The following is a 14,217-nucleotide window of genomic DNA, read 5'->3' as shown; positions in this document are numbered from 1 at the left end:
GTAGTTAGCTGGGTTGTAAGGAAATATTGCTTACGATTCTAGCCAATCTGTGGCCTCTCATGTCTCTTGATTCTTCCCCTGTGTTTAAAACAGGGGAAGTCATAAATTCACTTTGTCTTTTTACTTATGTGCATTTTGCACACACTATTCATGTTCACCAGCTTCGTTCTTACCAAACCTATCCAATATTTAGCAGTGAATTTGGTACTCAAATAGTACTCGACTGCAATGCTGCTTTAGCAGTGAATTTGGTACTCAAATAGTGCTCAACTGCAATGCTACTTTAGCAGTGAATTTGGTACTCAAATAGTACTCGACTGCAATACTGCTTCAGCAGTGAAATTGGTACTCAAATAGTACTCAACCGCAATGCTGTTTTAGCAGTGAATTTGGAACTCAAATAGTACTTGACTGCAATGCTGTTTTAGCAGTGAATTTGGTAAATTTGGTACTCAAACGGTACTCGACAGCAATGCTGCTTCAGCAGTGAATTTGGTACTCAAACAGTACTCGACTGCAATGCTGCTTCAGCAGTGAATTTGGTACTCAAATAGTACTCGACTGCAATGCTGCTTCAGCAGTGAATTTGGTACTCAAATAGTACTCGACTGCAATGCTGCTTTAGCTGAAGTTTAGAAAAAGCTCAAGATTTTTGAAATGCAAAAATACAGCAGAACAAAAACCAAGCTTATCAGATAAAGAGTCCAGAGATCACTCCATGAACAAGTACACAGCTCGATTTCAACATAGGACTGATTATCTTGGAATTGATTTTTTCTTTAAATCGACTTTCACAATTATTTCACATAAGACCTTCTTGGTAGTCTCCTCTCAAGCTGTTCTTTAAAACAAGAGTCTTACCAGGCCCTTAAGATATTTCTGATTCTGTGCTTCATGCCGTGGTGATGGCTTCTGTGGTCTGTGACTCTCCAGTCCCTCATGATCACCCTCGTCACTGCTGTAGCTGAAGAGTCGGCTGTTTCTCCCACCGATTGGTGACTTGTCCTTAGGATTTGAGGACTCACTAGATTTCTTGACACTAAGCGTGCCAGAACTTTGATCTAGCTTGTCACTTTTCTGAGGTTCCCTCTGTTGACTCTTGGGATCATCATTGGTGGATTTGACTAAATCTGGAGCCTCGTAGATTGGTGATAGGTCCCGTCGCTTGTTGAGGGGAGGCTTAATGTTCAGAGAAGACGTTCCTGGTTCTGGTTTTAACTCCTCGTCTAGGGCAAATGTGATGTGCTTATCTTGCGACTTCTTGTTCTGGGATTTCTTTGAGAGGATTCCCCCTCGCTGAGGTTGTCTTGTGGGGCGGGGGGACTCATCAGGGTCACTTTCTGACCAGGGATGGTCCGAGGATAAGCTACTGACACTAGAATTGGACCCAAGTCGCTGGTGAGCGGACGGCAGCTGGGCCTTATTGGCTTGCGATGGAAGGAGCACCAGTTCTTCCCGATTGCTGATCTTGACAATGACCTTCCCTGATTCAGGCTCGCCAAACTCGTTGGTGGGCTGGACTTTCCTCATGAAGCCTGGCATGGCCTGCTGTGAGTACTTCTGCTGCATCGAATAATGCCTGGTCGAGATCTGGTGGAGGTTGTCTGAGATTGGCTGAGGTCTATCAAATGCAGGGAGCAAGTACTGAGTAGGGCTTCCAGGCTCTTCTGTCCCTGATGAAGCCGTTCTCCTCTGAGATGATGTTTGACCTGTTTGGTCAGGGCAGTGTTCATCCTCGTCTTCGTTTTGCAGGACAGGATCTAATATCTCAGTTGTATCTTTTGCCCTGATGGAAGACTCCACTCTGAGGGGGTTTCTTGACTGTCTTGAGCAGGACTCCTCGTAAGATGGAGGTGAGGGGCTAGTCTTGTCTGCATCGTCTTCTGAAGAACTGAATTCCTTAGGCAGGTTTTTTCCAACAGTTGATGTGCTGCTGTGACCTTTATTTTGAGGCGAGGGTTCCACAGAGGCTTTAACGTGAAGAATATTGGCTTGAGATTGCTGTGGTTGTGACTTTTGGATGGTTTCATTACTTTGCCCCGTCAAACCTCTTTTCACATATTGCACACTGGTGTCATTCTTTTCCCCAAAGTCTGACGAGCAGGGAAGATTTAACCTTTGACCCTCAGCTTTTCTGACTGGGTCATTCAGCTCTGGTCCAGTACTCCTGATTGTTGGGCTATGTGCCTTATGAGGCTTTGGTAAATCACGATGTGTCCTGTCTGTTTTGCCTTTGCTGGCCAACGTCCCCCTCGGGGATAGTTCCTCGTTCCATGACGTTCTGTGCTTCTTAGCTGAGTGAGCGGGGGAAGACTGTACCACACCCGTAGGCAGGGAAGATGAGGATGAACTGAGGGAGGAGGTGTAGCTGCTGCTGAGGCTGAGAGTGTCAAGGTTGTCTGACGCCAGACTAGGGCTTGGGTGGTGTAGAGTGGATATCTGCTGGTTGACCTCACTCAAACGAGCCCTGCAAACAACATAACAATCATCAAAGATGAGTACAATGGACAACAAAAGAACAGGGGCTTGCATGTAATGCTGATGTCAATGTAGCAGCAAATTTACTGGGAAAACACCTTTGATATGAGTAATCCTAAAAAGGCATTTGTATTACCCCTAACCATGCAAACCAACCCAGCAAATATCCAACAATATCCAACAATATCCAATGGTGGACTCTTTTTGTGGGATTTTACTGATGTGCGAAGTGAACAAAAGGCCTTTTGTTCTAACTGTTGGCTTCTGTTGGGTTCGGCAAGCTTCAACCATTTTCTGTTGTTGGATTCGGTTGGGTTCAGCAGGGTGCCTGGAGAAACACCGTAGGGGTTCGGCTTAATATTGTAATGTCAAAACGTGGCACTCCCCATTAGGTGTTACAGCACTAGTCACCAGAAAATGCATCAAGTTATTATGAGATGGTGTGGACATCGCAAGGTCTTGCATACCTCATGGAGTCTAATGCCAGGCCAGGATGAAGCTCAGCAGGTGGCGTGGGCCATATGGGGCTGGTTGGTAGGGGCTGTAATCGGCTCAGTCTCCTCTCAATCTCTTGCAGCTGGTTCCTGTTGGCGGCATCTTGCTGTTGCTCTTGGTCCATTTCAAGGAGCTCTGAGCAGGCCTGTTCTAGTTGACTGGCTTTCTGCTTGGACACTGTCAATTCCTCCCTGTGAATGATCACACCAATAAAGATTTCCTACATCATGGGGTACTTAATACTAATGTACTGATTTGTGGTCGGGCGCAAGGAGATTCCTAATGAAAAAAAAAAGACTTTTGGTCTCTGATCTCTTTGTGGTGTCCTTACAAATGACACACGCTTAATTAAATATTTTGTGAATGTTTTACGTATGATTTACCCATTCAAAATGAAATCACAATCGCACTGATGGTAAACTTATAATCCAAGAATGAAAGATTCCGTTTTACTTTGAACTTGTCAACAGTCAGGAAGACTCAAGTAGGAACTAAGCCAATAATAGCCGAGTGTCTAACTAAGCCTTGTTGGTCAGTCCGAATAAATATACACTGATAATTCAGACATGTTATCAAAAATATTCAAAATCTTTCTGGTTTGCACGTGTAACGTGAAGCTTAAGAGTACATGAACTAACTGCCAGCCGATTGGCTGAAACGTTTTTACCTGAATGAGGATGCTGATTGGCTGCCGGAATCAGTCTGGTGCCGGTGCATCTGGTCTAGCTGATGGACTAACAGGTTGGTCAGGTCAACGTACTCTCCTTGGATTTGCTCAATTTGTTGGGAGAGGTCAGTCTTCTGCATATGAACGAGGGCGTCAGTGCATGACATCGCCTTGTGGGAGAGAAAAGAGATGACAGTTATCTAAATATAGATTATTTACAATGGTACTGAGTTTTATTTTTAAGAACTGGTCTCATTTTAGTGGTAATTTAGGTTGCAATTTATGGGTACATAAATTAAACCAAAGACAATCGAAAGACAAATGTTAAGAGGGGTGTCAGGGCCTCATTTCGACACCCCTGTAGGCCTTTTGGGCACCTTGTTTTGTTACACAATTGTGCATGTACATGCACAAAGCCTTAGCAACTTGGAAGCGCTGTTTTTTCACTTCAAGGTAAATATGAACGACCCGTCTTGAAATGCCAACAAAAACTCTACTGGGTAATTTGGAAAGCAAACAGTGTTGATCTTTTGAAAACTCCCTTGCAAAAGCACAGCAACTGTTATCCACTGCATGGGTGTTCAAAGCCAACCAACAGAAGTTTTTCAGTCATGTGATTTTTGATGGTCAGCGTTCAATATACAAAGATGTGCAGGGATATGCAGCATTCTGGGGTACAGGAAATTGCCAACTGAAAGACACAGATTTGAAAATGCATGCGCCGCTGCAGACTCAAAATGCTTCTAAAACTGCCTTTGTTGGTCAAGTGACGTCATTTGAAAAACCTCTATAGACCTTTTTCAACCAAAGTTTTGTCTGATCAATTGAAAGATTAATGACAAGAGTCTCACCTCCCTAAGCTTTTTGGCCAATATCTCCTTCTCCTGTTGGCTTCTGAAACGCAAAGCATCAAAAACAAAATAATAACCCCAATTTACCAATTTAGGCTTTTCAATTGTTAAAATGTTGACACCCTATGAAAAAGTAACAAGAACCATCTTACAATAACAAAGTTGGGTAAACTTAAAATTACTGTGAGCTCGATATTGTACTCGCTCAGCTAATTACTCAACTTATTTATTGCAGGATCTCTTTAAATAAAATATCTCCTAACAGGCACTGTGCTGCCATCTTATCAATTCATCAACCTAACTTTCTAGGGAGCATGTGTAAGACATATTAAAATCAGACATATGACAAGAATATAATATCAAATCAGCGCTCTGAAATACTCAGCCCTTCCATATTTTGTTTTTAATCGAAGGATTTTGCCCAGCTAGAGTTTCTCTTATTTACTTACAAAACTAAAAAGAAATATCATGAAAACCAATACATAGTTAATCATGTTAACAGCATGAACAACTACAACAAAGCAGTTACATTAACAAATTTAACCGTTTGCTGCTGGGTGGATTTTTCTTGAGCAAGACAAGATCCCAGGTCATTTTCAAGATTTTCCGTGAACAAAATTTTTCAAAAATTCATCATTTCATTTAATGGCCATTTATAACAAAATGAAGGACTCTTTGGGCACTATTCTAAAGCTGACAGGTAAAACTCATTGACTCCTGAGTATTTCAGCCAGGCCTGCAGCCTTGGCAAAAGAGCCCAGATTGTGCGGTGTTACATAAGATTCTTTTGCTCCCGAAACCGGCACAGTGCACTGCTGACCTCTTTTCAATGGGGGCCAGATTAGTGTGCAGCGGTGCTGTGCGGCTCATCGCTGCAGTGTTGGAGAGCTTTTGTCCCCGGTGGTAATTCGCTCGTTCTAAATGCCTCAAACCATGGTATACTGTTTCAAAACAAGGCTGGATTTTCTCCAATATTGAGAGCAAAGAAATGTCGGTAATGCCCAGTAGCTCAGTCTTTTGTGCTGAGCACCATCTTTTGTTATAAGGCCAAACTCCGAGCTCCCCTGCTCTGCATATAAAGCCTATGTACTCGAAAACGGGTCACCCGGCAGGGAGTGGTTAAAACAACCAGACACAAAAGAAAAAAAGGAACTCACTCTCTCAGTCTCCGCTGGGTCAAGGTAAGCTCATTGGAGAGCTTGATACAGGTTTCCACGACAACCAAAAACTGAGCACAGGTGTCATGGTGATACCTTGTTGCCAGTGTGCAGGGCGACTGTTTCTTCTTATTGAGTAAAGTCACATCAGAATTGAACTCCACCAGTGTCTGCAGACACGGCAAAACACAGCAAAACACAACAAATAACAACAGTTCATCGACTTTACAAGGGTTGGATGAAAAGTTTGAGCCTCACTACAAAGGAGTGGAGCTGGATCAATCATAGTTGGTGTGCATTTGTTTCAACTCTTCAGAAGACTAGCTGGTCTGTCGATTTCAGTTTACATCGTATTTGGCTTTCAGTGTAAGGCTTTGAGAATTGGAGGTGGGGAATAGTCAAGAAGGTGGACGACATTGGACATCATGCTCTTACCAAGTATCTGAATCAGACAGGGTTAACTCTCACATTTGGTTGGTACATTATAGGAAATGATGGTCCTTGGTTTGCAACTGTGAAAAGTTGGATAGTGAAATTCAAGTGGGGGAGAGAAAGCCTTGAAGATAACCCAAGGTCTGGGCAGCCTTTAATTGTCTCCACCCAAGAAAGCTTTGATCATGCACACCCAATGGTGGACGATAGCCTACTTCACCCGTTCACGAGTATTGTGTGTGCCAGTACATGAACACGGCATCACCAACTAGGGCGGCTTGCTCACCAACCCATAGTTTGAAGTCCTGGGTCTTTTTAACAATCCTTAGAGGGGAGATAACCTGAATAAAAGCAACTTGCTAACACCTGTAAGCATTGAAGATAGCCATATTTGGCAGCGAGGTGAGCAGGGCTGTTGTTGCTATGATCTCTTTGGTCCACTGAGATATCCTCCATCTGCATGTATTCTAGCAACCAGCGTAGGCAGGCTTCCTGGCCAAAGCGGGCAGCTAGGTGAAGCAGTGACCAGCGGTGGTCTGGAGGGTGTAGTTCCGAGGCTGCCCCCGAGTGCTGGACAAGGCACTTGACACAGTCCACCTGACCATGCTGTGACGAACCACAATACAGCAACGAGTTTTGTTATTGGAAAAATTTACTGACAAATGTAAGATCAAACATGACCTGTTCCCACAAACCTGGACAAAATAGCTGACAAATGAAATTGAACATTTGTATTTTTGAGTTTGCAGTCACTTCAGCTCAAATAAGTTGAAATTTGTATCATTCATAGTTCTTTAAAATTCTGTGAGAAGGGATATGAAATCTGTTGTTGCCCTTATTTATTGTAATGTGATCTGCAAAAACCCTTCACATGCTGAGCTTTGTCATTTGGTGGCATATAAACTTCGAATTAATATGGACACATCTTTGTTTTCAGATATATTACATTGATGATTCTAGGTTGTCTACAACGTGAATCTAGGTAAATCTGGAATCACGAATTAAACAGTTCTGAAAACAGGACAGTGTCCAGATCAATTTGAAATTGATATGCACCAAAATGACAAAGCTCACCATGCGAAGGGTTTTCGCAGATCACACCACATTCATTAAAATTTGATTTATAAACATTTTTATTCAGTGCTAGTTTGTCTGGGAACTGGGAAGAAACATATCAAATACCTCCTGTTGGCTAAATTTTTCCCTTTATGACAAATCCTGCATATTCAAAATGATTTTAAAAAGTGACAGTAAAACTAACGTTGTGACAGGTTCAGTGTCTCGCTTTCCAAATGTCATACTGAGAAAACATTACAGCATTTTGTGCTGGGAATAATCAAAGTCCTCCACCTTGCAGGACACCCTGGGCACATTCTCTCTGCTTTGACATTCAGATGGGCTCTACGTTTCTCCCATCCTCCAAACTCTCCACAGGACAAATTTAAAGCTACAGGATAGTTAGGTTGAATGTTTTGTGGCTGTGAACAAAATGTACGTACTGTACCTGGTAAGAGACATTCCAATATCACTTCACAGCAAAGTTTACCATTTGAAAACAAAGCCTACAGATTCATTGTGTACTGTACTGAACCAAAAAGCAAAAAGACTGCTGAATCTTTTTAAGTCAGGAAAATTGTAGGGGAAATACAAGAAAGAAAAGGTGTTGGATGCAGAACCAGAATCGGTTCTGCACTCAACTCTCTCAATGATGATAAAGGAACGACAATGACCTCTTTGACATGTATAGTTGGGACTGGTTCTCATCTGATCTCACCTTGACAGCCAAGGCAGCCACAGTGAAGCAATCGTCATTCTCAACTGACAACATTTCAGAGCAGGGTCCTCCTGCCAGCCAGGCCAGACAATCAACGTGACCTCGCCTGGCGACTGCGTGAAGTAACGTGTTGCCTCGACTGTCTCGCACCTCCGAAAGACCTTCATTGGCCGCCAGCAAGAACTCCTGCAGGAAGATGCAATTAGGCAGTGATTTGATCTATTGGTAGCTTGTTACAGTAGCCAAGTTCTGAAAAGTGTTTGTTGGTTTTCTTTCAACTTTTTCTTGGTATTCAGAGCTTTGTCACCAAAAAAGGATTTTGGATAGATCAAGCAAAGAAAAATATTTTATAAGATTTTCCTGATTTGAACAGATAACAAAAGCTTGTTGCTCTAGATTCAGAATTCGGCAACATTTCTTTGTTTTTGAATTCGACCTTCGATTCGTAAAGTGGTCCCTGAGGCAACACTCATCTGTCCTTTGAGGAAGCAAATAAAGACTGTCAATGACATCTGGTTTAACTCATTCAGGAACTCACCAGAACCTGTAGGTCGCCACGCGCTGCAGCTTGTATCAGCTGCTTATGCAGGGTATTGTCTCTGGTCTCAGTACTGAGTGGTGTTGCTACGGTAACCGATGGTACCTGGCTCAAGGGTTGTGTACCTCCATCTGGTGCCCTGTCTCCTTGTCTCAGTGGGGCCAGATGGGCTGCGGCTTTATTAGTTGAGGCTGCTGAGTACATCTGAGTCTTTGCGATCTTGGCCTGCTGTTTAGTGACTCGGTCTCGCTCTTTCTCTTCTTTGTCTCTCCTTTTGGTCTTCTCTTTTGTTTTGGCCGGAGCCCTCCTTGTCTCCTTGGAATCTTCGTCTGATCCTGAGGCGCAGTTGGTGGGATGATGCTGGGCCTTGTTGTTCCTCAGGAGATTGGACATGAGGAAGCGGACACTCTTCCCCCGCGGGACCTTCTGTTTGGTCCTGATCGGCGACAGGTCGCTGGATGCCAGACTGGACGTCAAGCTGCCATCTCGGGACTCTGTCGTGCTGATGGAGGAGTTCAGGCTTTCCTGGTCCTCACTCTGGACATGTCTGTGATTTATAACAATACCCTGTTTTGCTTTTGCCTTTCCAGGAGATGCAACGTCGTGCGGTTTATCTCCATTTCCCTTGCCACTGGTTTCAAACTCCAAGATGAACTGCCTGAGTTCCTCCGAGTTGACATCGATGCAGAGCTCCTCATCAGATAACACAGCATCTGACAATTCACCCTGGACTAAGGCATCCAGGAGAGCTTCGTTTTGAGCCACCTTAGCATCCGAGAAGTCTTCATTGTCATGGTTCTTGCCACCAGGGTCTTTCTCCCAAGTCACATTGTTGTTGCCTGGTTCCTTCAACTTCCTCTTGGACGATTTGGAAGACAGAAAGAACTTCTTAAAATCCTCTTCCAGGGAGGCTTTCCAAGGTCCTTGCTTGGATTGATTGCTTCCAGATGCTAAAGTTTGTTGCTTGTGACCACCTTGGAAAATATGAATCAAGTTTTGATCTGTAAACATCTGCAAGCTGAGATGTGATGTGTACACACACGGTGAATTAATTCTTAAGCTGTAACAGTGAGATTTAGACTAGTCAATATCCCATTGCATGACACTACTCACCAGTCTGCAGATATGTTCTGCTTACTCCACATTTGGCAAATATACCATACGGCTGCATATGTTACTCCACATACAGCAAATACATCATACAGCTGCATATGTTATTCCACATACAGCAAATATATCATACGGCTGCATATGTTACTCCACATATAGCAAATATATCATACGGCTGCATATGTTACTCCACATACAGCAAATATATCATACGGCTGCATATGTTACTCCACATACAGCAAATATATCATACAGCTGCATATGTTATTCCACATACAGCAAATATATCATACGGCTGCATATGTTACTCCACATATAGCAAATATATCATACGGCTGTATACGCACCACTTCATGGCACTGAAGTGCTAACTGTTTTGGGTGCACAGAGATTTTTCTATTGTCACATCACTGATTTAAGTAACTGTTCCCTCTGGGTTAAGCCTGCTTTTTCAGCACTTATCCCTTGATGGTCGGTATGAAATGGATTAAATCTCAGAGTCTGTCTGTTAAACACAGATCTGGATTGCAATCAGTGCTCCCAAAAATGGTTCGTGATTTTCATTAGCCCTAACCTTCCCAAACCACACAGAATTAAACAGTAGTAAAGTGTTAAATTCTGTGGGGATAGGTCTGGTAGGCCCATAACAGCTGGCTTTTGCATTGGGTTTGGCAAACTTCAGAAAAACAAAGTCCAACAGCCTCTGTGCACACAGTCCCATATGGGTATTTAACTTTGTGTGAATGGGGAATGTTAGGGCCAGAAACCCTTGGGGGTTAGGGTTAGGCTGGTTCCGGAGTTAGTGAATCAACACTGGATCGCTCGTTTATTTGTATAAATAAACATTAGAGGCAATCCTTACCTCTTGGATGACTCTTTTGCAACGTCAATGTGTTGTCAAACATTGTTTTATAGAATGAATAACTCAAAATGAAAATTTGACGGGCAAATTGGCTTTCAAGATCTGTACATTATGAAACTTGGATCATTTCGATCTTTTTTCAGAAAGCTTCAGTCCAATTAGACATTTCTGAGTATTGTTCCAAAGGCAATTTCTGCAGTACGGTAGTTGTCAAATGTTCTTACTCAGTTACTTTTCTGCAGCTTGTCATCCAGAAAACGTAGCCCTGGACTCTTGAAAATCTCTGCAGCTTTTGACGGGGAGGGACTAAAAGGACCATGCAGAGCCAGCAAACAATTGAAATGGACACAGTTCAATGCATGAGGGGAGATGGTTGTGATTCTTGCTAGTTACACACAAACCTTGTGTTGAAATATTTTTGGGAGGTGGTGGCATGGATATCAAGGTGGTTGGGTTAGGGTCCTGTGGAGTCTCTCCCTCAGTGAAGAAATTCTCAAAATTATATTCTTCTGCATCTTGCTGCTCCTGGCAAAGAAACCAAAACCAAAAATATGAACGTCTTCAATTTGTATGATACACCGATTTTTACAGATTTCATACATTTTTGCTGCACGTGAAGAGCATTCTACAAAAGTGAGGCCAAAAATAGAAGTTACGCTTTCTGCTTCCTGACATTCCCTATTTTGACGGCATAAACCTAAAGTTTTAGAGGAAACTTTTGGAAAACGTGAAAATTGGAAATACAGACAGAAAAAATGTGTTTACAGTAGTTTGAATGTTATGAAAAAAGGTTCAACAGACTTATTTCTGCCTGCAACTAGGACCCTTTAAGGTACTGTTCATTTCATTTGAAACAAATGTGACTCGACCTCACTTGCTGTTATTTTTAATCAGTTGACACTAAGCTGCACATTGAATGGTACACACACATAATGTACATATATTAAAAGTGCCCCCCCCCAAAATCAAATCCTACAACTTAGCCTGTTTTCAGATGCTACATAATAGTCAGCAGGACTTTTTGTCAACATTTGTATGTTCTATGCAGGTACATTACTGCATATGGTGATGATGTAACGTGTCACAAATCAGATCAGTTCCTTGGGAATAATCGCAGAGTCGGTTAACATGTAGCCCTTCTTCGTCTTTGTATCAGTTTAGAGAGGCATTTATGGCAGACATCCTGGGTTGAAGGAGAGCTCCAACAGTTGTGAATCGTACTTATAATAGAGAAAAGACAGTTGACCTTTGCCCTGAACTTAACTTACAATTGGTGCTGAAGATCCCAGAAGGTCGTCAATGTCAATGACCTCTGCTTCCTCCATTGTTAGACTCCATTCAAGCTGCTAAAAACACCTGCTTGATGTTTGGGTCATCTTGGTATACTCTAAACAGCTGTGGATTTTCTTTCAATCTTGCCCATGTTTGCACATACTGAAATTTGAAAAAAAAAAGATGGCAGTATCGCCCTCAACCAATTTGAGTAAATATCATGCTAATCTCAACAGAATTCAGTGAAATATGCGTAAAACAAGTTTTGAAACTGTTATGAAAAAACCCCCCAAAACATGTGGACAAATGAATAAAGCATTCCGCATAACATACCAACTTTCCCACAGAACATCTCTCCATCTTTGGAACCACATGTAGGCCTACATAAAGTGACTCTTTAAGAAACACTTCACGGTTATGCCTAGCATCTTACATGGGCAGAATTTCATACCAGACCATCACAAAAAATGAGTTTTGTTGAACACCAAAAACAACCACAACTCCCTCCCCCTTAAGTCTGGAACCCCCTTCCCTCGCTAAAGTTCCCTTAAAATTAGGGCAGTGGGTATCCGATCATGAATAGGTACCAATTTGTTTCTGCCAATGAATGTGAAAGCGAACCCAATTTGAAATAAAAAATGATTTGCAGTGAAATTCCGCTGAAATGTGTTCAACTTTTGCAAATTCGCAGTGTGTATTTGAGCTAACGTCACAACTTTGCGTCCATGTTCATTTTGCAAGAAGTATGAACCAGCCTTTAGATTTCTACCGTGGCAAACTTTGTTTGGTTCCATACTAATGTTGTGATTGTGACCATGGGCCCATACAATCGTGCAGGTCATGCCGTGAGCCATGTCTGAAAGTTCATTTGGCTGCGACCATAACGTGCAGGAATGTAGAAAAATGGCCACTGGCATTGGGACAGAGCTTCTGTGGGTTACATCAAGAATCAGCCGTATTATTGTGTAGCTTCCGTCCAGTAAAACATTTACAAACATGGCGGGGAAATTTCTTTTGAATTTGAAATTTCTGGGTCGATGAGAAACAGTGACATGTCACCCAGGAGCGAATACTCTCTTTGGTGTAAAGAAGGTAATGGCCTTCAGACAGTTATTGGTTAGATACGATTAGAACAATCATGGCATGGCTTTTATTTGCGGGTGACAGGAAAACAACTAGAAAAACATAGGAGCCAAATTGCGATAGGTTACTTCCAGAACTGTAAGGTTTATACATACCTTGTAGACAGCTATGTACAAGCTTACATAAATACATTTTGGCAGTTTAGATTGTGCAAACTTACCTTGCCATCACAGCTATTTGTGCAACATAATTTCATACATGCCTTCTTGGTGAAGTTAGATGTCTGATGGGGAGGTTTATTCACCTCATTAAAATGGTCAAATTCGTGAGTATTCTGCCCATCTACACCAGAGAACTCAGATGCAAGTACTCGCAATCACTGTCAGCTGCATGACAGCTTGACCAATCGCAACACAGCTCCTATCTTTTCCTGGTTTTCCTGACCCCATCAAAAAGAAAGCCAAACTATGATTGGCCATTGGAATGGAAGCAAATGGGGCCAATCACAGTGGGTGGGTGACAGGAAAACAAGAAGGAAAAGATAGGAGCAGTGTTGCAATTGGTCAGGCTGTCTTGCAGCTGAGTGATTTAGAGTCCATGCTGCTGATTTTCCGCAGCGTGGAAGGGCAAAATGTGCAAGAATTTCACAATTTTAATGAGGATATAAGGTGAATAAACCTCCCTGTCGGAAATCTAACTTCACCAGGAAGGCATGTATGAAACTTTGTTGAACAAATAGCTGTGATGGTGGTGTAAGTTGGCACTATCGAAACAGCCAACCATTGTTTATGGGAGGTTGTGTGTGTACATGGCTATCTGTTGGGTTTGTATAAACCTTGCAGTTCTGAAGTAGCAATTGGTCAAGCTACATTTCATGCTGTTTCCACTCATTAGAGTTACAATACATGCAATAACGTGGATGGGAAAAATACTTGTTAATTTGGAGAGAGTTCCACAGATGGTTAGCCTATCACTAGACACCCTGTGCAGAAACCAGCATGAGACTATGGAGGTTGGAAGACACTGATCTGGGAATTCTCTGTTGAATGTTAAAAATTATTATTCGAAATTATCCCTGCTAAATTTGACTTACGATTGGACTTTTTCCAATGGCTAACAACCCACTGCAAAGGAAGTGAGTGACGCCCATATGGAACCCTTACCATGGTGCATTCATTTTGAGAGGTCGAGGTCGGGTTAAAAATGGGTAAATTGGGTTAAATGCGTCGCCGTCGGCACGGTGCGCAAAACCAAGTAACACTGACCCCGTGGCTTGCCAAACTTCGGTGGGCAGTTTTGAGGATACTGAAACTCGCCTCAAAGGAAAATGACCAATGCTATCACCGACTGACTCAATACTTTAATGCAACAATGTTCAATATCTCCCTTTTTTCTTTGTAATTTGAAAGTTTATCGGATTGAATAAAACACAAATCTAGGACACTTACCTACAATTGTCAACTTGTTGCTTTTACGAATAAAGTGCGCACTCTACCGT

At 42.4% G+C, this 14,217-nt stretch overlaps 1 protein-coding gene across 3 annotated transcripts in view; it reads right to left on the bottom strand.

The window, feature by feature from the left end:
* LOC110974386 (uncharacterized) overlaps nt 1-14,217 on the bottom strand; it is a 19,182-nt gene extending 4,965 nt beyond the window's left edge. For all 3 annotated transcript variants that reach the window (XM_087140142.1, XM_087140143.1, XM_087140144.1), the window contains exons 1-11: nt 14,168-14,217; nt 11,633-11,798; nt 10,766-10,889; nt 8,393-9,366; nt 7,855-8,040; nt 6,447-6,686; nt 5,649-5,818; nt 4,492-4,534; nt 3,641-3,810; nt 2,946-3,164; nt 862-2,467 (exon numbers count right to left, since the gene is read on the bottom strand). In XM_087140142.1, the coding sequence (XP_086996268.1) occupies nt 862-2,467; nt 2,946-3,164; nt 3,641-3,810; nt 4,492-4,534; nt 5,649-5,818; nt 6,447-6,686; nt 7,855-8,040; nt 8,393-9,366; nt 10,766-10,889; nt 11,633-11,689 (3,789 nt within the window). In that variant the 5' untranslated portion in view covers nt 11,690-11,798; nt 14,168-14,217. The remainder of the gene's footprint in view (nt 1-861; nt 2,468-2,945; nt 3,165-3,640; nt 3,811-4,491; nt 4,535-5,648; nt 5,819-6,446; nt 6,687-7,854; nt 8,041-8,392; nt 9,367-10,765; nt 10,890-11,632; nt 11,799-14,167) is intronic.

Source organism: Acanthaster planci, linkage group LG08 (assembly GCF_054643075.1).
Source record: "Acanthaster planci isolate LZ-2023a linkage group LG08, COTS_SCS, whole genome shotgun sequence".
NCBI classification, from domain to species: Eukaryota; Metazoa; Echinodermata; class Asteroidea; order Valvatida; family Acanthasteridae; genus Acanthaster; species Acanthaster planci.
This window is presented reverse-complemented; position numbering and strand designations above follow the sequence as displayed.